This window comes from Jaculus jaculus, chromosome 4 (genome assembly GCF_020740685.1).
Source record: "Jaculus jaculus isolate mJacJac1 chromosome 4, mJacJac1.mat.Y.cur, whole genome shotgun sequence".
NCBI classification, from domain to species: Eukaryota; Metazoa; Chordata; class Mammalia; order Rodentia; family Dipodidae; genus Jaculus; species Jaculus jaculus.
The window spans coordinates 76779294-76804695 of record NC_059105.1 but is presented as its reverse complement, the minus strand read 5'-3'; the positions used below and the strand labels follow the sequence as shown (position 1 = coordinate 76804695).

At 36.7% G+C, this 25402-nt stretch overlaps 1 protein-coding gene across 5 annotated transcripts in view; it reads right to left on the bottom strand.

The window, feature by feature from the left end:
- Nucleotides 1-22018, bottom strand: part of Kcnh7 (potassium voltage-gated channel subfamily H member 7) — a 461887-nt gene extending 439869 nt beyond the window's left edge. For all 5 annotated transcript variants that reach the window (XM_045147424.1, XM_045147428.1, XM_045147426.1 and 2 more), the window contains exons 1-2: nt 21712-22018; nt 19799-20029 (exon numbers count right to left, since the gene is read on the bottom strand). In XM_045147424.1, the coding sequence (XP_045003359.1) occupies nt 19799-20029; nt 21712-21787 (307 nt within the window). In that variant the 5' untranslated portion in view covers nt 21788-22018. The remainder of the gene's footprint in view (nt 1-19798; nt 20030-21711) is intronic.
- Nucleotides 22019-25402: the final 3384 nt, after the last annotated feature.

Sequence of the window (25402 nt, the reverse complement as noted above, 5' to 3'; positions counted from 1 at the left end):
AGGAGGAAGAAAGGTGGGGTGGGAGGAGGGGCTACAGGACGAACACGGGCAGGTGGCCTTTGTGGGGCAGCCTCTCTTGTCCAGAAACCAATGATGAACATCCTCAATGACTGCAATATGTACCACCAGTCACTTTTGCTTAAAATTTTGTGATCCCACAGCATCAGCATTTCATACTTGGATAATATTGTTTGAAATTGACTACAGGGTGAAAATACATTTACTTTTGTTATCTTGTTTTCCAGGAGACTTCATCTAATTTCTTTGCCAAAGACACAAGGCAGGGAAGGCAGAATTTGCACCAAGTATTATCTTATACTTCTGGAAAGGTAAATCTGTTGTTTGGAACAAAGACCTGTTATCTATTGAATGGGAGCACTTTCATCTGTGTAGCTGTCAGTAGATGGCTCTCACACAATGAGCTGTAATGAATTCCAGGGCTTTAGCCTTTGTTCCAAAGACAGTTACGGTGTCTTGCTATCCATTATTCATCACTCTTGCCTCAGTTCCAAATGGAATGGTAAACAGATCTAAGGAATGAGTGTTTTTCACATTAAAGAATTCATCCTTCTAGGATCATAGTGTCTATTCTCAAATAACCTCCTTGAATTTATGCTTGTCATATATTTTATTGGCAAGCTGTCTAATGAAGAAAGGAAACATCAATCATTCTTTTTTTTTATCTATCTACTGTATATATATCTAACAATATCTATCTGTATCATCTATTCATTTATTTCCTTCCTATCAATGTGTCATAATATTAAAACAGTTTCACTTTCCTTCTCCCTGGACTAAGCCTCATGAATTGTTTTGTATATCATAAATTTGTTTGCCTACATTTGAATCCTCTATCCTTTATCTGCTACTTTGCTTGCTTTCTTAATTGCCATAAGAGGAGTTGATATGAGCTATGTCCTCATATTAGAAAAGTCATAACTCCTCACAGTATATGTGGCTTCTCCAAATATCTTAAATCAAAATTCCCTGAGCTCTTATCAAAAAAAAACAAGCAAAGATGAAAATATATCTTACCTCCTAACTTATCTTATGCATACTGACTTAATTCATAAGCAGAACAGATTATCAAGGGGAAACCTACTCCCATACCCAGAAAGCCAAGTGCCTCATGTTCTCCCTCATATGTGGATCCTAGCTACAGATGATTGGGCTTCTGTGTTAGAAGGAAAAACCTCAGTAGCAGAGACCAGTAAGTTAAAAAGGAGCTATAAAGGGAAGAGAAAGGAAGGGAGGAGTGTACTTAATAACTTGGTATTGTATATATGCAAGTAGAAGAATAGATTAATGGGGGTGAAAAGGCCCAAAGTGAGGTGAGGGGAAGAGATTGAGTAAAGGAAAGGTGGAGGGAGGGCTAATCAAAATCTAAGAGGATGCAAATAAATCATATGGAATCCTCCAGTTTCAGACAATGGAACATTCAGGAGCCATAGGTCCTTGTTAGAAAATTTTCAGTGCTAGGGATGGGATACCTCCAGTGAGTTGTTTGTCAGGGAGGTCCCTGATGCCCCCAAAACATTATAGGCCATTGCCAAGGCCCTTGGTTTCCCACCAAGAATAGATGGTAAGACCCTATTGCTGAAGACTCCACATACTTGGGTTGCAAGGCCACTGAAAAATCCTGTTGGAACTGAGCTGATAACCTCCTCTATGTAGACCAGCTGACAGAAAGCTGGAAGAAGCCATTCTACAGGTAGTTCAATGGGAGAAAGAGATACCACCAGTGAAGATACTCAACAGTGGACACTGCAAGCCTTATAATTGGCCAGCTAGGCCAAATGAGCCAACGGGTACAATAGTGGCATGTCTGTCATGGTGGAAACCAACTGCCCAACAATTGGACTGGAGGCCCATTCCATGGGGGAAATACATCCCTGATACTGAAAACTTAAAACAGTGGTAGTAATGAGCCCTAGGGGTATAACATCTGCTGATGTCTGGATAAGTGTATATACTATGCTTATCAAACTGCCTAATAAGCACCTCTGTTAATATTTATACCCTTATATTAATGCTACTGTCACTTTGGGTAGAGAATCTTCTCTTTTCAGATGGCAGTGACCTTGGTATGACTCAGAAGGTACCATGGTGCTGGAAAGAAGTGACTAGAGTATAGAGGAACATCTCGATCACACCTTCCAAGGCTCAGGGTCTAATGCGGAAGAGGTGGCGGAAAGAATGTAAGAGCCAAAGGAAGGGTAGGACTCCTTACAACATGCTCCTCCAGACACAAAATGGCCTGGATATCCATGATCTCACAGTGCTTGACACTACCTACACAAGACCATCATAAGAGGAGGAAAAGATCATGACATCAAAATAAAAGAGAGACTGACTGAAATGGGGAGGGGATATGATGGAGAATGGAATTTCAAAGGGGAAATTGTGGGGGGAAGGAGGGTATTACCATGGGATATTTTTTATAATCATGGAAAATGTTAATAAAAATTGAGAAAAAAATTAATTAATTTTTAAAAGTTGGGAAAATTTTAAAACTCCAAATAGAAATAATCACTATTATCATAATTTTACACATGAAGTGTGATTTTACCAAGAAATATATGGTATGTTTAATAAAGTCTGGTGATTTGTCACAAGAAAATAATCTGCATGGAGCACAAGCTTTCACAACACATATGAATATCCCAGAACATTCCCCTGCTAGGAAAACCTTGGGAAGTGATGCAGTTGTTTGTACACTGTTTTAGATGTGGTTTTGAGTTAAATTTGACACAATTAAAAATAATGAAAAGGACGCTGTAGAGATGGATCAGTGGGTAAAGTGGTTGCTATAAAAGCATTAGGACCTTCTTTATATTCCCAATACCCAACATAGCTAAGGGATATTTTACAGAAAAGGGGGTGGAAAGAATGTCAGAGACACATGCTGGGTCATAATATGCAGAGCATTTATCTTACCCATAACTGTGGGCTAACTCCACAATGCACGACCCATGTACCTCAACAAGGAAGGGCCGATGGGGAGGGGGTAGGTCACGGATGAGCCTAATAATGGTACTAAACTGACTGTATTTGCTGAATACAAAACTAATTAATAAAAACAAATTAATCTGTCCCACATTTCTAGTAGTCCAATTTTCCTTCTTCATTGACCATGTTTGGCTTTAGTAGAGTTCTTTGGATCTGCACAAAATAAAAATAGACTTTCATGAAACTGGTCATTTCTACCCTTTCCCATAATGCAATCTCCAAAACAATAAGCAGAAATCAATAGAAAATACCCTAGCCACGGGCTCATAGATTACTAAAGATACATTGGCCACTTAAGAATAAAAGTAATTTCCTTAAACAAAACTGAGGAATAATTTGCTAACACAGAAAAGAATTAAATACAATTGGTTTATATATAGTTTTAAGAGAATGAAATATTAGGTTAAGAGCTATGACTCATCATGGCTACTAGGGATCAGAATGGAAGAAAGGAAAAATATAAAAAGTGAAACAGGCCATATATATGATAATAATCAGCACAGTTCCTTAGAGGCTTTACTCCAAACTGAGGTTGGGAAGAATAAACAAAACAATGTGCTAATCCATACATGCCACCCTAGTTTCTGAAATCACTAGGGAAAGTCCTGGCCTGTATATGAGGCTATTTCTGAAAAATTTCAACCTTAAAAATAAATAAAATCTGGCTGGAGAGATGGCTTGGTAGTTAAGCGCTTGCCTGTGAAGCCTAAGGACCCTGTTTCAAGGCTTGGTTCCCCAGGACCCACGTTAACCAGATGTACAAGTGGGTGCATGCGTCTGGAGTTTGTTTGCAGGGACTGGAGGCCCTGGTGTGCCCATTCTCATTCTCTCTCACTCTCTCTCTCTGCCTTTCTCTCTGTGTCTATTGCTCTCAAATAAATAAATAAAAATAAACAAAAAAAAATTTTAAGTAAAAGGGCCAGGTGTGGTCCCATTCAGCAAGAAAAAAAGTAAAATAAATAAATAAATAAAATCACAGAAAATTAAATAAGGATTGTGATGTTTTTTGTTTGTTTGTTTTTACTGCTGTTAAAACATAAGCAAGACAACACTGGCTCTAAACTAATTCCCCTATACTTGAAGGTGAAAGGCCAGAAAATAAAAACGAAAAATTAATTAATCTTCTTAATTCATACTGACATCTGGATAATGATTGCATGGGCACAGTAAAATTCCTCTGACTGTGAAAGTAAACAGCAACTTTATTAAATCAAGGTAACATTTCCCTACAATGCAAATAGAAACAAGTTGAAATATATACAAAAATAGCTAGCACCCTAATCAAGATATAGATTATATCAACCATTTATCAACATTCTAGGGTGCTTCATTTATACACATCTTATTCCTTTCATACTGCACATTAATTACTGTTTGCTGTCTATCATTATTTCCTAATCTTAAGCTTTATATATTTGGAGGTATGTAACATTCTCTTTTGTTTCTATGTGTCTTTTTTTCTCAGTGTGTTGTTGGGTGTTATTCACTTTTTATTATTAACAATTTACTGTTATTCATTACTAACTAATATAGCATTATTTTGTGTATACTATAACAAGAATCAAGATCAAATTTATAACCACATTACATTTTCTTTCTTTTTGTTTGTTTTGGTTTTTAGAGATAGGGTCTCACTCTAGCCTAGGCTGACCTGGAATTCACTATGCAGTCTCAGAATGGCCTTGAATTCATGGCGATCCTCCTACCTCTGCCTCCTGCGTGCTGGGATTAAAGGCGTTTGCCACCACGCCTGGCTCACATTACATTTTCTAGTTACTCTAGATTTCTGTTTCCTTATTAACTTTGCAGAAATTATCCAAATCAGTCATTTGGTCTGTGAGAATCTGTTAATGTCCCATTGAACAAACTATGCACACTTACGCAGGTACTGCACACACTCACACACTCACACACTCACACATTAACCCAACATCAACATAGAGAAAGCAAATGTGGCAATTTCCAAACTAGTTGCATCTATGTAAAGATTAAGGAGCATTACCGGTCATACAACTCTTCTGTGTGTCTGAATGTTTTGTTCACCGGGATTTTTAATAGAATTGATAATTTCAAAGTTGACACAAAGTTGTTCTTTCCTCTAATTTCCCAAGATCTGTGCTCTACTCCTGTTGTTATTTGAAAGACTTTTGAGCTACAAAGATTTGTATAATCTCTTGATTTTCTTTTCATTGTTTGAAGGAAGATTAATATATCCCTACAATAGCACTGAAAGAAAATGTGAGATGGAGGATAAAAAATATTTCCCAGATAAAGGATTACATGTGCTGCTCTTTCTTTTCTATCACTAATTTTTAACAATAGATGAGGAATCAAAATAATCCTGACTAAACATATGAATTTTGTTTTATTTTGTTTCCTCCATAGTTTAGTTAACTAAAGAAGAAAACATTTTAAGTTCAAAATAAGACATACCCAATAGTAGCAACTTTCATTTCCTACATTATATACTATAGTACATTTATTCAGTCCATAGTTTACTCCATGAATTTTTATTTAGTAAATACAGTGTCAAACGATATCATAAACCAACACAAAATTAGATAATGTGAGCAAGTTATAATTTCTCAGACCTCTATTTATTTTGCTAACATTCTTTGAGCAATACTTCATTATGTAAAATGACCTCCACAACCAAGGCTAATTTAAAAGGAAAAGATAGTTGAATCTGGTAGGAATGGAGGATATTTATATCTATTGTAATTCATAGGGATATTTCTCTTATTGCATTGTAATTGCAAAAGTTGAATTTATTTATGAAGCCAATTTTCACAGAAAAAGATGACTTTTTGTTTGTACTGACTATACAAAAACACAAACAAAATATGAGAGTGTCTGCTGTACCACTTTAATGTAACATCCCTCTGGGAAAATAAAATGATTTTATTTTCTTTCTTTTTGACTTTGTGATATCTGTATGTTCTTCTTGACACCCGACGAGATTAATTTCTACATAAGATTAGTAGAATAATTAGACTGAGTTTGCATAGCAAAATCTGAATCAATTAACCTATTTATCCTTTGTTGTTGTTTTAATGTTTTTTGTATATTTTATTTATTTATTTATTTGAGAGCAACAGACAGAGAGAAAAAGAGGCAGATAGATAGAAAATGGGCTGACAGGGCCTCCAGCCACTGCAAATGAACTCCAGACGCTTGTGCCCTCTTGTGCATCTGGCTTATGTGGGTCCTAGGGAATCAAGTCTTGAACCAGGGTCCTTAAGCTTCACAGGCAAGCGCTTAGCCACTAAGCCATCTTTCCAGACCCCTTTGTTGTTTTTATTAGAATATTGATATCATTCTCCTGAATTAAGCTCCAACTCTTAGAAAACTCCCTTCCACTTAATACACATCAGACTCCAGTTTTTTGTGTGGTGTGTATATTTGTGTGTGTGTGTGTGTGTGTGTGTGTGTGTGTGTGTACGCAGCTATATATGGTGGCCAGAACTCAATGTCAGTGCCATTTTCTACCTTACCGTTTGAGACAGAGATTCTTGCTGAATGTAAAAATTACCAATTCAGCTAGATGAGTTAGTCACTACACCATAAAGAATCCTTCTTTCTCTCTCCCTAGCACTGGGATTCCAGGTGTTCACCACCAGATCTAGCATTTTACAAGGGAACTGTGGATCCAAACACATGCCCTCATGCTGATTTAGCAAGCACTTTACACTCAGCCATTGCCATAGCTCCCATACAACCAACTTTATATACTATGCAAGAAGAGTTTTATCACAAGATTACAGATATACTAATGCATACTGCCAAGGCCTGATGGAGAAACTGGGGTCAGGAATCAGGGGTGACACTGCACCTGCTACATGAACACCCTTTCTTCAGCAGCATACAAGATTAAGATTCTTTTGAGAGTCAAAGATATACTGTAAGAGACTGTTGGCATTCAGCAAGGAGCTTAGTCTTTTACCTTAACTCCATTGCCGCCTTCCAGACACACAAAACAGTTAAGGTTAATTCCATTTACTAAGAGCCGCAGTCAACATGGTATTTATAGAGGGATTCATTTGCAGTCTCTTTTCAAAGAGGTCAGCAGGTGCAATGTGTTCTTTAGCGGAATTCTGACTCATTTCTCCAGATTGCAAGATACTGTCTTTGTCTACACAGTAAGCATTTTAGGCATTGAAAGAATGAGTGGCTACATTTTCAACTCATCCATTTGGAAACCCCTAAACAATGTTCAAGAAATATGTACTATAGAATGGCTTTCCTTAAAAAAATTTCTACTACACAATGCTAAATATTGATTTTACTTAAAATTCAAATGTCCAGTTTGCCTGCAACAAACCTGGATTTTCCTGATCTTCTATTATATTAATTAATAAAAGCCCTCCTTTTGCTTTAGAAAGAATTCTTGGGTGCTCTGTTATATTGTCACATTAGTAATGGTGTTCATAAGTGAGGATTTACATCTACATATGCTCTGTGAGTAGATAAGTTTCAAATATTTCCACATCTTTGCTGTAAATAAGATTCATTTTGATTCTCACTGAATCTGGCCACAGAGGAGCGAACTAAGCTTACACATCACTGTAGCAATTTAGAAAATTTCCTTCCAAATACTCTGGTTTCTGAAATATTATATGTGGAACTGGTTATGCTATAACTAAAAGACAGCTGCATACACACAAAATTATAAGAATACAACTCTTCTAAACATTAATATTTTCAAGATAACAGAAGTTTAAATGAGGTTCTGCAATTTAAAACAGTGATAAATTAAATTGACTTATCCAGAAGTTGATTAAGGAGACAATCTCCAGGTAAAGGCCTCAGAATTAGATTCTTTTTTTCTAAACTCAATCTAGTTTTATTTTTCCTTACTGACCTCAGAATTGTGTTTCTATTTTTTACTGAGCTACACATATGATTGTAAATTTCCCTTTGTACTTGAGAGTCATTAAGCATAGAATTTTAAAATAGATTTTGACTCAATTCTTATTTACATCTTCCAATATTTACATGTTAATTCTTATACTTCACTAACTAGGTACCAAGATTTGCTTTTATTCCTTTTAGAAACAGGAACAAGTTTAGTCCTATGAGTTAGTTACAAAATAGATTCTATTATTAATCATGGTCCTCTTGTCACTGATGATGCAACCATGGGCTGAGAATTTGGTAATCTGTGGAAAGTCACTTTGGTATGCAGGTTCAGAATTTAGAGCCAACGTGTGATTTTAGTCTCATAATCTGAATCTCTATGCTTGGCTCCTTCTTTAGCACCCCTCATCTACCACCATATCCAAAAAGCAGATGGCCAACGAATTCTGATGGTTAAGGAAGTTTGTTTCACATTTTAATTCAGTCAGTGATTTAGAGAAATAATTTTAGGAATGGCCACTCTCTGTAAATATTGTGGAAACCAAGGTAAATTTAAATGAGTTCTTCAGAATTCATATATCAGCAGATCATCATGTTAAAATGGTTGCCAAACCCTATGGTGAACTGGAAACATAAGGACTTTATAATCTTTTCCTGTTATTTCCAAAGGAAAATATGATTGAGATACTAAACACATACAGACCCTAGTGTCCTCCATAGGAAAAGGCAGGTTTTCACATAATTATAGTAAAGGGAAATAAAAAATTATATGCTTATGTGCAAATTTCAATAATCAGAAATATTTCATCCTTTTCTGTCAAGTTAAGATTTGACTCTGCTGGTGTAGTGTATGTGATATTGCCTCTACATTAAAGAAGATGGGCTGAGGAGGAGCAGTGAGCTCTAAGCACAAGCACTGGAAGAAGACAAGGGATGGTCAGATGGTGACTGTTTTATAGGCCTGTGTGACCTTGTGCACATTACCCACCTCCATGTTTTAATCTGCAAAGTAGGGAGAATAAAATATCTACTTCTTTAGTTATTAAAGATCTTCTTATGAAGGTAGATATTTAGAAGAATAAGGACCCATTTCAAGGACACAATAATGGATAGTAATTATTAATGTTAAGTACAATACACAAACTATAATCTATCATTTACTTATTCTCAACTATAAAATTACATATAAATTCCTTGAAATAAACTAGCAAAATATTTGAATTCATTAGCAAGCTATATGTATATAAATTAATGTAAATGAAGGAATGAAGAAAATGAACAGAAAGAGCAAAATTTTGGGATCTGAATTTTAACCTGGGTTATTACTAATCTGGAATGGGGAAGTGGAATGGAAGGTCATTTAAACTCTGGAACAGTACAAATAGGGACTCTCTTGTCATTGGTATAAAAATAGATTTCTAGTATTTTGAGTTTATATTTATTGAAATTCTTTATAGAGGTAAACACAAGGAATATTTAATTAAATTAAAATGAAAAATCTAGGATATTTCTTTTGTTGGTCTTTTCCAGTATTCTTTATGGAACTCAAACAGTTAAAAGAATGGGTTTCATTTTCCATTCTTTGCATCTGAAGCACGTGTTACTGGAGATTCTTCAAGTGTCATATACTAAGTACTTAGCATCTGCTTTTGTCTCTCTTTTTTTATACTTGAAATTCTGGCTTCTGAAATGGAGCTGTAGCTCTCCCAGACATTTTAATTGATTTTCTAATATTGAAGGAAAACCAAGATGATATTATAAAAATCCTCCTTGGCAAAGACTTTTAAAGTGGAAGCAGCATTGCTCACATTTTCAAATGTGAAGACTAATTAATAGCAACTGTTTAATAGGAAGCATTTGCCAAAGGAAAATTCATCACTGAAATTATTGGCATCTTTAAATGAGCCAGTAATTAAAGTGAAATGTTGTATAATCCACACTACACATGTGTTTAACCGAATATATTTGAAAAAATGATGTTGGTAGGTATGAAATTTTAGTAGGATCCTTCTGTTCACTCTAGAATCACGAACTGTGAAGAAACAAGTCCTGCAATTTTATAATGTGAAACAAATAGTTGCTGACTAATAGGACCATGGAAGTTGAACATCATTAGTGGCATTTCTGTGTAGTTCTTCATTCAGGGAGAAAATTCTGAGAACAGCAATCTGGGAATCCATAAATCCTACTGAGTCTTGGATAAGTGACATTCATTATGCAGAACACCTGGAGGGAAGACCTGAGCCTTGAGTCATAGCTGGAGAGATAATATTACCTGAGCTCTGCATGTCTTGGTTAAAGAAGACAGCACAGGAAGAGAATGAACTTTCCTTATAGTCTTTCAATGGTTTTATATTGGTATATTTTAATAAAGTTGGTTGTTTATCTACACAATGTTGAGTTTCTCTGTTTTTTCTTACACATTTTTTTGTGTAGTTTTCAGCACTTAATGACACTTATAGTGTTATAAATATATTTACTGCTGTTATATGGTATTCTAGTAGGATATTTATTTACCATGAATTATCTATATATTATGGCCACCTCTTTGTATCTGAGTAACATTTTACAATATCATACAAAATGTATACTTTCACAATAAAACATTGAATTTAGAAATTCTTTTCACTGCTCATATTGCTAATCAGAATTTAAACACATATAATAAATAAGCTAAAATACCACTTATTTCATATAGAAAAGAGACAAAGTTCAAATAAGTGCCTAAACTTACAAATGGCAAGTGAATTAGTAAAGAATTAGGACTAGTCTCTGAATTTGAGACAAAATTTTCTGGTAAATTTCCCAAATAAAATTCACATATGCAGAGCAGTTTTTGAAAGTGTGTGTCTGCTGTGTAAGAGGGTGTCTAGCCAGCCAACCAGCTGTTAAGAAGAGTCTCATTGTTTCCTGATAAGGACAATTCTCAGCCCTAGTGTTCATAAAGAAGAAAACAAATTATTTTCCTACATGCCTTTCAATATATATTTAGAATTAGAATTAGTGATTAGGCAATAGGGTACCATTTTTACCAAGGGAACTAAAGAGAATGCCAAGTTTTATTATATACATGAAATTACATTCCCTTTCAGTGTACATATTTTTAAAGTGCCAAAAATTAATCAGTTTTTAAATACAGATGCAGTTTTACCAGCAGTTATAAGGTATATAACTATAAAATATAAATATATATACACTAATACATACAGAAAAGAATCAATAGTACAAATAAGCAAGATGGATGTGACGTGTCCTGGCATTTTTATAATTGCAAATGTTGGAAACTGTGAAGTGTCCCATAATTAGACATTTTGATAATTCTCTACTCCATTAAGTGAAATATATAAAATAACTTCTGGTCTGTCTATATGAAAATATTATACAGTCATTAAATTAATCTATCATAGATTTATCAGTGAGGAAAACAAGCTATGGATTAAAAATAAAAGTATAATGTTATCCTACACTTGTTTTAAAATGCCCATATGCCTTCATACAAGTATATCTATATAGATTACTATAAACAAAATTCACGTCATATTTTTTTCAGTGGATATCACTTAGTTAGAAAGGTATAGGTCTTTGTTTTCTATTTCTTTCTGTATTTTCTAGTTTTTCAGTTGTGGAGTTGAATCACTTTGACAGTGGCAGAGGAAGAAGAGATATGAGGTCCTTGCTCTGGTGTTGAAATTCTATAACAGAGTGTGACTGATGAGGTGCTTTCTGACATCATGCAGGTTTCACAATCTCAGTTAATGACCTAGGGTTTCTAGATTAAAAAGAAGAAGAAGAAGGAAGGAGAAATACATAAAGAATTATCCATGTTAGAAGACTAGTGTAAGGATGAGGTTATTAGTAGTATATGGAGAATAACAGCACAAACAGTTCTCAGACTAATTATGAGATTTATAAGTTCTTTAACACAGGGATTTAAGAAAATGCAAAGAAGGCTAAGATTAGTTTAAACTTTCCTGTGAATGGATAAGAACATATGGACAAATTCTTCCTTTCATTGATCTGTGATAATACCTTATGTGGTAATTTGAATGAGATGTCCCCTATAGACATGGATTCTGTGATGTTTGGTTCCCAAGTGTTGGCATTTTGGTAGGTGGAGCCTTGCTGGAGGAGGTGTATTATTGGGGACAGGCTTAGGGATATTATAGCCACCTCCCCCTTGCTAGAATTCAGCTCACTTTCCTACTGCTATTTTCCACCTGCAGTGGCAGAGGTGATGCCCATCCTCTGCTCATACCATGCTGTTCCTTGTTATCATGGAGCTTCCTATCTATACCTCAAGTCAAAACAAAACTTATTCCCATCAGCTGCTTTTGGTCAGGTGAATTGTTCCAGCAAGTAACTACAACATCCCGTCAGTGGGCTGGGTGTGGTCGTGCTTGCCTTTAATCTGAGCACTTGGGAAGCAGATGTAGGAGGATCACAGGGAATTACAGGTCACCCTGAGACTACATAGTGAATTACAGATCAGCATGGGCTAGAACAAGATCCTACCTTGTAAAACCAAAAACAAATAAATGATAAAATAAAATAAAGAGCCTGGCTAAACCACTCTGATATTAGTATTTCTATTTCCAGGCTCACTAAGAAATGTGATTAGTTGCCATGTATCTTATTTTATTTTATTTATTTGTTTGACAGAATGAAAGAGGGAAGGAGAGAGAGAGAGAGAATGGGTATGCCAGGGCCTCCAGCTACTGCAAACAAACTCCAGATGCATGTGCCACCTTGTGCATCTGGCTTACGTGGGTACTGGAGAATTGAACCTGGGTCCTTTGGCTTTGCAGGCAAGTGCCTTAAATGCTAAGCCATCTCTACAGCCTGTCATGTATTTGTAGATGGTATAAGCTAACTCATAGTTAGCACATTAGTTATTGAAACTAATAAAAGACTATAGAGATGTATGTTTTTAATTCTTAACTCTAGCAAAATAATTGGTAAATAATTTGAACAAATGAATGCATTCAGCTTTTTGAAATCCTGTCACACAATTTATATTATTATGCCCATAATCTTCTGTTATTAGTACAGGTTGCACTGAACAGAATCTAAAAGAATACTTTGAACATTGAAATCAGTGATCTGAATGAGAGATGACAGCTATTTCAACTTTTCTGGAATGCAAGCATGTTTCTCAAAGCCAAGGTTGGAGAACATTATAAAACCGAGGCAGTTAACAGGGCTGGAGAGATGGCTTAGCGATTAAGCGCTTGCCTGTGAAGCCTAAGGACCCCGGTTCGAGGCTCGGTTCCCCAGGTCCCACGTTACACAGATGCACAAGGGGGCGCACGCGTCTGGAGTTTGTTTGCAGAGGCTGGAAGCCCTGGCGCGCCCATTCTCTCTCTCTCCCTCTATCTGTCTGTCTCTCTGTGTCTGTCACTCTCAAATAAATAAATAAAAAATTTAAAAAAAAACTGAGGCAGTTAAGGATGGAAAACATTTCACTCTTCCTGACTATTTCTGCCCATCAAGAACCAGCCACTGCCAATTTTACCACTTGTCTGAACACAAAGTAGTATGAGACATTCTATCAACAATAAAAACCATGAAAAGACAAATGTGTACACAAACATACCTCTTTTAAATAGTGAGCAGTCACAGGGGCTTCCCCCAACCATAATCTGAGTTAGTACTGAAAGAGCACTTTGTTTTTTACAGTTAGAATTTTAATTAAAGTAAAGAAGAGAATATTATAGAGTGTACAATCCTGATCTGTATTTTGAATGATGATTAGTATTTCTGTAAGGTGAGAAGCAGAAGGAAGGGAAAGCTATTCAATAATTCATATTTTGAACAATTTTTCTGGGATAAAAGAAAACTTATGAAGGGCAATTAAAACACTGAATTCAATAGGATTGCATTATTTTTAAAAACTCTCAGCAATCAAGTATAATTGGAACATAAGATTTGTAGAGGAAACAAACTTGCTAATATATCTAACTAATTCACATTTACTGAGCATACTGTGGGCAACAAAAAAAAAAACTATATCATAAATAATGTTCTGCTTTGTCTTGTACTCAGTGCAATTACTTAGCATTGAAAAGAGATGTTATGTGTAATATATATGAGAAAAAGTAATTATGACACCAAGAAAGTAAACTTGGTCCTGATCACCTTGGTGGTGACAAAGCTGAGAATCTAGCATGGTTCAACTAAATCCAAAACCAAAATTGAAAACCAAAATAAATTTTATTTGGAAAACCACCAAGTACCATACAAATAAGCCTAGAACTGTTTTCTGAGCTATTTTACAAGTCTAAATAGGATTTTTAGGCCAATATATGACACAGTAAAGAAAAGCTGCTGAGACCTTAGGCTCTATCATGGAAACACTATGTGATCTGGCAATTCATTCACATTGACTTGTTTTGGCTTCAAAACTTAGTGTGCTACACTGGAAAGAAGGCTTAGCAGTTATTATGCTTACCAGCAAAGGACGCAGGTTCGAACCCCAAGTACCCATGTAAAGCCAAATGCTACATGGAAGACTTCTGTACTAACAAAAGTGGATCACTTACACTTTAATCAGAGTATCAGAATATTTGGTTGTGGATGAAGAAGTAAAGTTAGAATTGTGAGACATATATTGATGAATGTTTTAAGAAATTGGAGAGACAGATAAACAGAAATAACTCTCCACTTTCTGGTTCAGATGGTCAATGAATGGTGGTTCCTCAGCAGTGCATGCTACACCTAACACTTCCATGCAGTTGTTACTTGGTAGCTGGCTGGTAGCAATTAATTATTTAGAGTAAACAACAGAGCAAACATATCCTCTTAGAATCCAGAAAACTAAGTTGTTCCTACTTAGCATACTCTATACAGGTGACTTCAGACTGACCTTCTAAAGTTCTTTAGGTATAAAAATGATAACACAATTCTCTCTGAGACCAACAAAAAACATTGTCTCTTCTTGTTTCCATATAGTGTACAGGTACAGAGCTAGCGAAGGGTACATAAGAACTGATGGACCAAGCTCACTCTCATTTTTCAGTATGCTTTGACTTCACTTGGGACAATAATGAAATGAAAATTTCACATTGTGGGCAGGGCTGTTTCTTGACAATATTTATTTTATAAATGGGGACAACTGTTCAAAAGTAAGTCCAGAATACATGAAACATTATGCAATTTGGGTCTGTGAACCAAAATAAATTTTAGAATGACTTGTTACAATATCCTATTGAATCAAACACATGAGATATAGATGACAGTTAAACTGCCACTAAAACAAATGCTACGCAACATATTCCTTGGAAGTCTTCCCTATTGCTTAAATTACACACACATAAAATATATTCCTATTTTTGTCTTTAAAACTACCATCTGTATCTCTACTACCCAATCCAAGACTGTATTATGTGTCATATAGCTTATGTAAATCTATTATAATAGCCATGTTAGTATAACTAAAATTTTAACTGAACTGCATTGATTTTTTTAAGAATTCATTATTGCATACAAGTTACAAATGGTTAGGAAAAAGTATGTGTGGACAGTTTCCTTTATAAGCTCGGGAACAGAAACAAATGGTAACTGACCCAAATTGTTCTACACATTAAAAGAATGTTTCTTTACTTTATAGCTCACATATTAACTTTTTGTTTAAAAAAAATCTTCATGGAAACATCTGTGCTTCACAAGATACAAAGGAATGTTAGTCACTCTATCACATAAATGCCTCAACACAAGACAAGTCATATCTTCCCTTGCATCTCCTTTCTACTGTAGTGCTGAAAATGTCACCTTTCAAAGAGAGAGCATACACAGGATGTGTCTTCAGCCTTACATACAAAGCAGCACTTTTTAGAAGCTGTTTCTAAATAATTTCAGAGATAAGAGACCCAATGTTCTTAAACTAAGACCACTTCTGGGTTCAGAAAAATCAAATGTTGTCTTTGAAACCATAATGATCCTTGTCTGGCTCAGCCACTTGTTATCGCTCAGTCATTTTAAAGCAACACAAGTGTGAGGAAAGAGTGCCAAAGATTCCTGATTTTTTAACAAAATCACTATGGTGTTTAGAAGCATGATGCCACAATTACAAGACAACTCTGATTCTAAAAGACACATGTTAGGTGCTGAATTCCTTCTGAATAAAGCCTTCATGTATCCAGTAAAATTTACTTTGGTTTTCTAGATATTTAAAGATGTTTGGCAACTGAAAATGATATTCCCAAATATGATTGAAGGGAATGAGCTCTTCAAATGGCTATTTCTATCCTACAATACACTCCAGATATATTATAAGTTAAAGCAGGTATACCTAAGCCATTATTTTACTTATTTTTTCCCTGTTCCCACCATCTACAAACTGTGAACTAGGTAATAACAAAAGTTTTTCTACTTCTTAATGACCTCTAGCCCAAAAGTTGTTTTACAATATGAATGTATCATACTATTAAAGTACATACCCATCTTTATATAAGCCTCAACATAATTATAGTTTTGTATAATTAGAGTTTTATGTCAAAAGATTTACAGCTTTATCACCTCAAGCAATAGTCACAGCTGCCAAGAATGATTTATGCAATAATGACTTAAACTGCAAAATAGAATTCTCAAAGGAAGGGCTGTCAAATATTTCTCCTGAAAATAACTGGGTTTTTAAGAATTGACATTCTCATAAGCAGCAAGTTGAATGTACCTAGCACTATCACATCAAAGAGTGAAAAAATGAGGAAGTGCTGCTTTCCAACGGACCATAAAAACCAGCACACTGAATTAGTGTGAACTCAATGCATAGATCCTGGGTTTAGGATGCTTAGGAAACCACTAGGTCATTTCAGAGACAACAATTTTTGTTGTTGTTGTTTGTTTGTTTTGTTTTGTTTTTCCTTGCTGCTTTATTATGAAAAATGAAGAGACTGACTATCTCATCTATTGTTAACCTTCACATTACATTCATTACATGACTTATATTGGAGCGGATTGCTGAATTGAGAATAAATAAAGAAGCATTTACAGAATAGAATTAAGAAACCAACAAACAAGCTGGGTGTGGTAGCTCACGCCTTTAATCCCAGCTCTTGGGAGGCAAAGGTAGGAGTATCACCATGAGTTCAAGACCACTCTGAAATTACATAGTGAATTTCAGGTCAGTCTGGGCCGGAGTGAGACCCTACCTTGAAAAACAAAAACAAGAAAAAAAAAAAAGAAAGAAAAAGAAAAAGGAAAAGAAAGAAAGAAAGAAACCAACAAACTACCAAAAGTAAATGATTGCTATATATTTTTAATTTTATTTATTTATTTTGGTTTTATGAGGTAGGTCTCACTCTAGCCCAGGCTGACCTGGAATTCACTATGGAGTCTCAGGGTGGCCTCAAACTCACAGCAATGCTCCTACCTCTGCCTCCCGAGTGCTGGGATTAAAGGTGTGCGCTACCACACCCGGCTAAATGATTGCCATATAAAAAAAGAATAAAGCAAAATTTAAACACTAAATTTTTGAAATTATTTGTGACTTTTAAAATTCCTCTTTCTCCCTGATTTTATAAATAAAAAGTGGCTGATCAATAAGAGGCAAGACTATAAAAGCATTTGAATTTCATTAGTTCTGTTTTAATTTACAGTTATCATGTGAATAAAATCAAGAAGTTAGGAAAAGTCGATTAAATGTACCTAACAAAACCACAGGTTTTTCATTCAAAGAAGTGTATGACTGTACCTTGATAATCTCCAAAATCATTTAAATTCATCATTGTTTTTCTTGAGAAAATGAAAACATTTTAGCCCATGGCTTCTTGTTTTCCACATCAATTAAAACTCAGTGACGCAGGGCATGGTGGTGCACACCTTTAATCACAACACTCGGGAGGCAGAGGTAGGAGCATCGCTGTGAGTTCGAGGCCACCCTGAGACTCCATAGTGAATTCCGGGTCAGCCTGAGCTAAAGTGAGACCCTACCCTGAAAAACAAAATAAAACAAAACAACAACAACAACAACAAAAAATACTCAACAACAACTTTGTTCTTAAAACTAAAGATACCAAAGTCCTGTAATAATGAGCCATGTCTGAGCAAACATCAATAGAAGCAAAACTGTCCACAAAGACAGGCATCTACAGTTTAACAGGATTCCAAACAAACATGCATTATAAAAAACAGAAGCACTTCAATTCATATAACCAAGCAAAATCACTCAGGTATAGATTTGCAATAATGAACATACTAACATCTTCCATACGTACATATTGTATCCTCATATTTGAGATTCCATATAAATTTATCTTTAAAAGGTGTATTGAGATTTATTTTGTAGTTATACAGTATGAACTAACTAGGCATTAAATTTCAACTTTTCAGTTACATTGTCATAGGTAGCAAATTCTATTTAAGCACTCTGAAAACTGTTACTATCTAAGTGACTTGTTTAGATCAGATGTATTTTCTACTTAAATTCTATAAATTGGCAAAGACAATCTGAATAGCCTTGAAGACATAATGACCACTGGTAGGTCGACATGCTTTGAAGAACCATAGCATAGATCATGTCTACCTTAAATAGATGATAGGTATATTTAGATAGATGATAGATTTACAGATAGATAGATAGATGTGTACAAAAGTCCACATTATTGATATCAGGAAGGAAAAAGGAATGAGTTCATGGGTAGTGAGAACCTCAGCACAAAAAGTACTTTCTAGGCAATAAAGCACTAGACAAGTTACACTAATGGTACCGATTGAAAAGAAAAGGTAAGAGGAGAAGATTTAAATATCCGTGGTATTTGATAATCATATTATTGCTTTCTTGCCAGATTAATGTGAAGTTATACAAACCTGTTTTGCCAGTAAAACTTGGTTGCACATACTCACTCAATTTCAAACAATGAAAAAATACAGTAATTGAAGATTATACAATTTCTACCATGGAACATTTAATTACAAGGAAATAGGAGAAAGGGTTAAAGCTTTTTTTTTTTTCTTTGTTATTTTCTCCCTAGTTTATCAAATGATGAGCCATGATATGATATCAGCTATGAGTATTATAACTTAATCAAACTTAAGACTTTTTCTGAAAATCTGTACAGCTACATTTCTGCCTCATTAATTTCTGTAAATAGAATAGAATGTACATAATGATGCAATCTTGATAAATTAACTGTAATGTTCTCTAAAACATGTTTTCTAAAAGTGTTTTACTAAATTTCCAAACATCATTAGGTACACACCTGAGGAAATATATTTTCAAATGGGGGTATCTGAGAAGTAATTTATTGTATATTAAATGTGTGTAATTTACTCCTATACTAAGCCTGAGTGAAGGTGGTATGTCCTTGAAGTTGAAATTTGACCTTAACTTTGAAATAACAGTTTTCCTCTAGCTGTAAAAGTGAGTATGAATAACTCTATAGAATCAAAGTTCATCTATATTTCTTACTTTATAACAAATAAATATACACAGGTTTACTGCACCCACTTTTAAAACTTTCTATGTTTTATGTTTCATATTCTATGCAAATAAAAGGAATAGGAGATGCTGCTCATCAATATCTAAAGAACCATGCAAAACATACAACTGTAATAAGTTGAGTTTCTGACTATATGCTTGTCAATGAGGCCTTGTGAAATAAATTCATATTCAACTAAAATGGTGTTTCCTACTGAACACATGTGGATGTGAGAAGCAGATTGCTGATGTTCATGTCCTTCCTTTAAGAAAGCACTATGCAAGGCTGATTCGTGACAGTTTTGCCTTCAGCTATATCAAGTTACTACACTTCTGAAGATTTCAAACAAAGCACCCTTATTTGAAAGAGAAAACTTTCCTTCTTAGATAACAACTTGTAAAGCCAAAACATTGTTTCTGATTATATATTTAGGAATCTCTGCAATATGAGCTTTCATTAATCAAATTTTCTCTTCAAAAGAATTAAATGCAAGGAATCCTAAAATAGACAGACTTTACCATTTTTATGATAGTACGTGACCTCCACTTTCCTCTCCTCTGACCCCAGCAATGCCTGGGCAATTTGGGCAATATCGTGCCTCTTGGTTTCCGGTCCATGGAGAAAGTCGCAGGTGCAGGGCTTCTGCATGACATCTGGCCTGGAGAAACCAGTCATCTCACAGAATCCATCATTGCAATAGATGATGGCACAGTTCTGCACTCTGGCATTTGCAATGATAAATTTTTTATCTGTAATAAGATGATGGTAAGGCATCATTTAAAAATATTCCACAAGATGATCATAAAAGCTAAAGCATTTTGTTGCATAATAATAGGCCTGAAATGCAAGTCCTTTCCCCAAATGCTAATCACCCAGACCTTTAAAAGAAAACACACACACACACACACACACACACACACACACACACGCACTTTAAATGTAAGGTTAGCTGTCATATAGGTAATATAAACAATAGATATTAAGAACTTCTCTTCCAAATACAAGAACAGTATTTCCCAAATTGTCTAGTTCTCAAGTTCTACAATGTGGGGGACTCTGAGTGGACTTGGAGACAAACATCTACCCTCCCCCCAGTGCTTCCCAAATGCTCCTTAATTGTACAATTACGATATCTTTATCCAGAAAAGTGAAACATCTGGTAACTGTCAGATTTCTTACTTCAGCTTTGGGGCCTTTCCTTACAGTACAACTTTTTCAAAGTTGTCATTATACTGGGATATGCTTTTGTTTCTTTTTCTTGATTTCTGTAAGGCATACAACAATTTTTTTAAGCCAATTCACTTCAGAAGTGGAACTCCTTCATATGAGTTATCAATTCAATAATACAAAGTTTCTCCTTTTCACAATATGCAATCTTCAAAGATAAATATTCACACACATATGTAGCAAATTTCATGTTCACACCTTTTTCCTTTTACTTTGGGAGAAACTACAATTTTGCACTACAGTAGATATTTTAATACAAATATGATTGCTTTTGATAGCAAAGTGCATATACTATTTCCAGAAAAAAAATCTATGAAGCCAGAAAGGCAAGTTTATTTTGTATAATAAATATTAAATAAAGTGTGGAATATTTGCAAAGTATACAACATAAATACGTAGCGATATAGACTTAATATAACATATAAATTGATGACTTTAGGGGTTTTGATGACTATATTTTTGTAAACTAATTAATTATGAGTAGTTAGTCTACATGAATATATTGAATATTTCTGCATTGAGTCTGTATGGGATTTACTTACTGCATTCGAGTTTAAAATTTCTAGACAGAACACTAAGGGAATTAATAGAGACATAACTATTCTTTTGAACTGTGAAGTGTTTGCTTTGGAAAGACTCGCACAAGAGACACCGCCTGCCCAAATTATCTTGTTTGGTGTCTATTTGAATTGATTCCATAGAAAGTTTAGCTTCTATCAGCTCGCATCAGGCAAGCATCCTTGTCATTCCTCAGCCGTGCAGTATACCCAGATAAAATACAGTTTGCATAGCCATTTACATCGCAGCTATTATTTACATGCTCTTGTTTCCATACTCAGGTCCTACCCTGCTACAGACTTTAAAAAAAAAAAAATGTGCCTCAACATATCAACCCATGTTACACCAGCATGTTCCCTTTAAGGTAGTGGAATAGTAGGACATTAAGTGGCAAGGCAGATAATGGAGCAGTAGGAAAGGAGGATCAAATCGCTTTGTATAATGGAGTCCATAATCTCAAATGCAAATCAAAATTAATATTAGCTAGAGCACACACCCCTCTGCTATCCGAGCCGCCTGGCTGGGTTTCCTAGTGTCTTAACTTGCCAGTCTGGAGTTGCTGGTCTCCTGGGCTTGGAAGTGGCGGACGCCAAGCGCACTAGCAAAGCCGAAAGCGAGTGAGAAAAAAGAGAACAAATGAACTTACTTTGCCCTTCAAATTTCCGTATGATGGTCCCCAGGAATGTGTTTTGCGGTGCCACATGCCCCCTGCGAACAGGCATGTTGACCCGGGTCTTGTGGAGCGCTTGGGGCTCGGAGTTCTCCCGGGATCTTCCCGGGCTAGAGCCCAGGCCGGCGCGAGAGCCGCTCTTTGTGACAGCGCATCCTCCCAGGAAGCCAGCGATCTCTTCCCATTAGTACCACTTCGAGACACCCGCCTTCCCCACCGGAGCCCAATCCATTCCCCTCACCTTCCGGAGGGGGCCTCGCTCCGGACTGCCCAGCCTCGGGTGAGAGGCTTGGGGGGTGGGGAGAGGCCGGGAGGCGGGGTGAGGGGAGGTGGCGGGCGGGGGAGGGCCGAGGGAAGGAGCGGTGGGGGTGGGGTGGGCCGGGAGGGGGGTGCGGGGAGTCACAAGGGCAATCGATCGATCTGTTTCTCGGCTTCCAAACAGCGCCAATTTCCCAGTGCAAATGGGCTTAACCTGGCTGGTGCCCAGAGCCTTGAGGATGGCTGGGGGAGGGTTGGGGTGTGGAAGACTTGTGCGCCTTTTGCAGGAAGGGAAAAAAGAAAAGGAACTGGGGTGTGCGGGGTTGACGTTTCTGTCCCCGCCCTCTCCCCCTACACACACACACACACACACACACACACACACACACACACACACACACACACACCCTTTATCCCCGGAGAGCTTGGGCGCCGCCACAGCTCAGATTACTCGAGCGTGCTTTAGAGGAAGGTAGCCAAGACGTATCCCAAACTCAGTGACAAACAGCTACTGTAGGTAGGTGATCTCCAGGGACACTATCCACACGGCTCCTCCATCCTTGGACTCTTGACGCTGCAGTAGCTAAAACACACTTAGCTGCGAAGAAAAGACAAGTGGGAAGACAGTCCTCGGGGAGGAGTGAAATCTCCGCTGGTATTATTCAGCCGCCTGAAGATCGGCGATGAACCACTTAAGAGTGAAGGGTTACTCTTGGGGTGCAGCTCAGATCCTCGAGGATCACAAGGGTGGGCGCTGAAGCCCGGACGAAATGTGTAGGATGGACCCTGCCCAGCGATGAGCTTCAGTTCCAAAAAATACTGAAGGCTGCCAACACACACCGCTGAGCATGCCCAGTTTCCCGCAAGAGTGTCCAAGGAGTTGCGAGGTTGATGGGTGAAGGGGTCTCCAGGTGCCAGAGGATGCAAGAAAGAGGAAAAGAGGCTATCGGTTGTGTGAGCTGGTACAAAACAAGCAAGAGTTTGTTTGAAATGGGCGAGGCTGGGCGCCAGGGGGAAGGAACAAAAGGTGGGTGGAGCTAAGAGTTAGCAGCCGTGTTGTGACCTCCCGCACCACTCATTTCCTCAGCCTATTAGCCCATCCTTTTGCTTTCTCCACCATTTCTAACCGAGCATTTACTGAGGGTAGGAAAAGACTCCGAGGGCGGAATAGAAACCTCTCCATCCTTTCTTCTCTGAGGTGGCCAACTTGGGAACCTCCTGCTCAAATACACTCCTGTCAAATACTGAAGATTTTGCACAAGCCATGCTAGAATAGCGTGTTTTCAAAGTTGATTGTTGTTTTTTATATTGCTTCTTTTCCTTCTTTAATCTTTTCTCCTTTACCAGCCCTACCTATATCCCTTTTTCTAAATGAGTTTTCCACCACTGAAGGCTCAGAAGTAGAACCAAGACAAACCTCTGCTTCCTAGAGCACCATAAGGGTCCAGAGACCTCTGTAGAGATGTGGTTACACAATAGGGGGTCTTGGGGTGCAATATATTTTCTTTTTGTCACAGCCTCAAATCTGAAGAAAAATATGGAAGGTGAAACTGAGATGGGCTAAGAAGTTTAGGGAAGGTGAATGATGAGGCATATCCCCCAAATTCAAGCAAAAACAGCATAAGAAATTCTAACTTTTTGTATTATGCCATTGAGAATGAATCAAACAGAAGTAACTGATTAGGAATGCTATAAACCCCCATCTAAATGGGTACAATTTTCCCTCTCGAAATATTAAAAAGGCACTGCCCTTGAATTACTAGTTTTATTCCCTCCCTCCCTCCCTCTTCCTCCATATATCTCTCTCTCTCTCTCCCTCCCTCCCTCCCTCCTTTTTCTCTTTCTGTAAGTAGATCTTTCTGTTATTTTGTTCTCCAGCTGTAGCTGGGGTTGCAGAGAGTTCCTCTTCCAGGTTCCAATGGTGAATGGTCAGAGCTGTCCGTGGTGCTGACTTGACTTTAACACTGCTTTTATCAACATCTCTGTCTACCGCCAATCACGTACAATGTAACTGCAAACTCCACTCACAATCCCTATGGGGTTGACCTGCATCCCCAAGAAGGAGGGCCTCTTCGGAAAAGGGAGAGGAATGAGGGAAAGGATGGTACCAACATGTATTGTTTACATACTAAGTATTTTCATGTCTAAAATGAACATTTTAAAATAAGTTGATGGGCTAGGGAGATGGTCAGAACTTAAAGACACTTACTGGCAAAGCCTGATGGTTGGGCTTCAATCTCCCCACCCCCAGTACCCACATAAGGCCAGATGGACAAAGTGGTGCATTTTTCTGGAATTCACTTGCTGTGGCAGGAGGCCCTGGTGTAGCCATTTGCATTCTCTTTCTATCTTTCACATCTTGCAAATGAATAATAAATAAAAATATATTTTAGGACTGGAGAGATTGCTCAGTGGTTAAGCACTTGCCTGTGAAGCCTAAGGACCCCGGTTCAAGGCTCTATTCCACAGGATCCACATTAGCCAGATGCACAAGGTGGTGCACGTGTCTGGAGTTTGTTTGCAATGGCTGGAAGCCCTGGCAAGCCCAGTCTCTCTCTCCCTATCTGCCTCTTTCTCTCTCTCTCTGTCACTTTCAAATAAATAAATAAAAGTGAACAAAAAAAATTAAAAAATATTTTAAAAAGAACTACAAACTTCAGCAAGTGCCTTTGATCAATCACATAACCCAATGTTATTCACCAAATACCCACAGAAACCTACAGTGCTATTGTCATCACATTTCTAAAGTTACTTTTCTACTTAGCTTCTTAACTAAACCCATGTCCACTCCCACCTAAAATCAAATATTCTAGAGAAAGCTAAAACTGCAAAATATGTGGATTGTAAGTAAGGTCTGCTATAAAGATTCGATTTTATAAAGGTTTCCCATCATACCAGGTCAGCAGTAATTTGTAGCAAAATAATATGGTTAATAAAATTTAAATGACATTACTACTTATTTAGGGTAATAGCCATTCACAACAGTATTTCGAGTCATAATGTCTATCATCCATAGGCTGAGATATGATACGTTGATATGCGGCAGTTTATTATGTAATGTTTGCATATATTAATGTAATACTAACATCCCCAAGGTATTTTGTCTGCACACCCTAAAATTCCACATTCATTCTTCAAAAGTACAAATGGCTCTCTGACGTATTCTCTTTTCCTAAGCCATTCAGAGTGATCTCTGTTTAGATCAGCTAATTAAATATATACTGAAGTTCTGATGTCTGTGGTACATATTAATGAGTTATATGGGCTTCACATTTTTCCTAGCAATACTTTGTTCTAAGATTAGTTCTGTTAAGGAGTCAGTATAAGTCATAGAACACTGTATATTTTATGTATGGTAGTGGATTGATATGAACAGAAAATTAAAAGCATTCTTTTTCGAAATTACCCA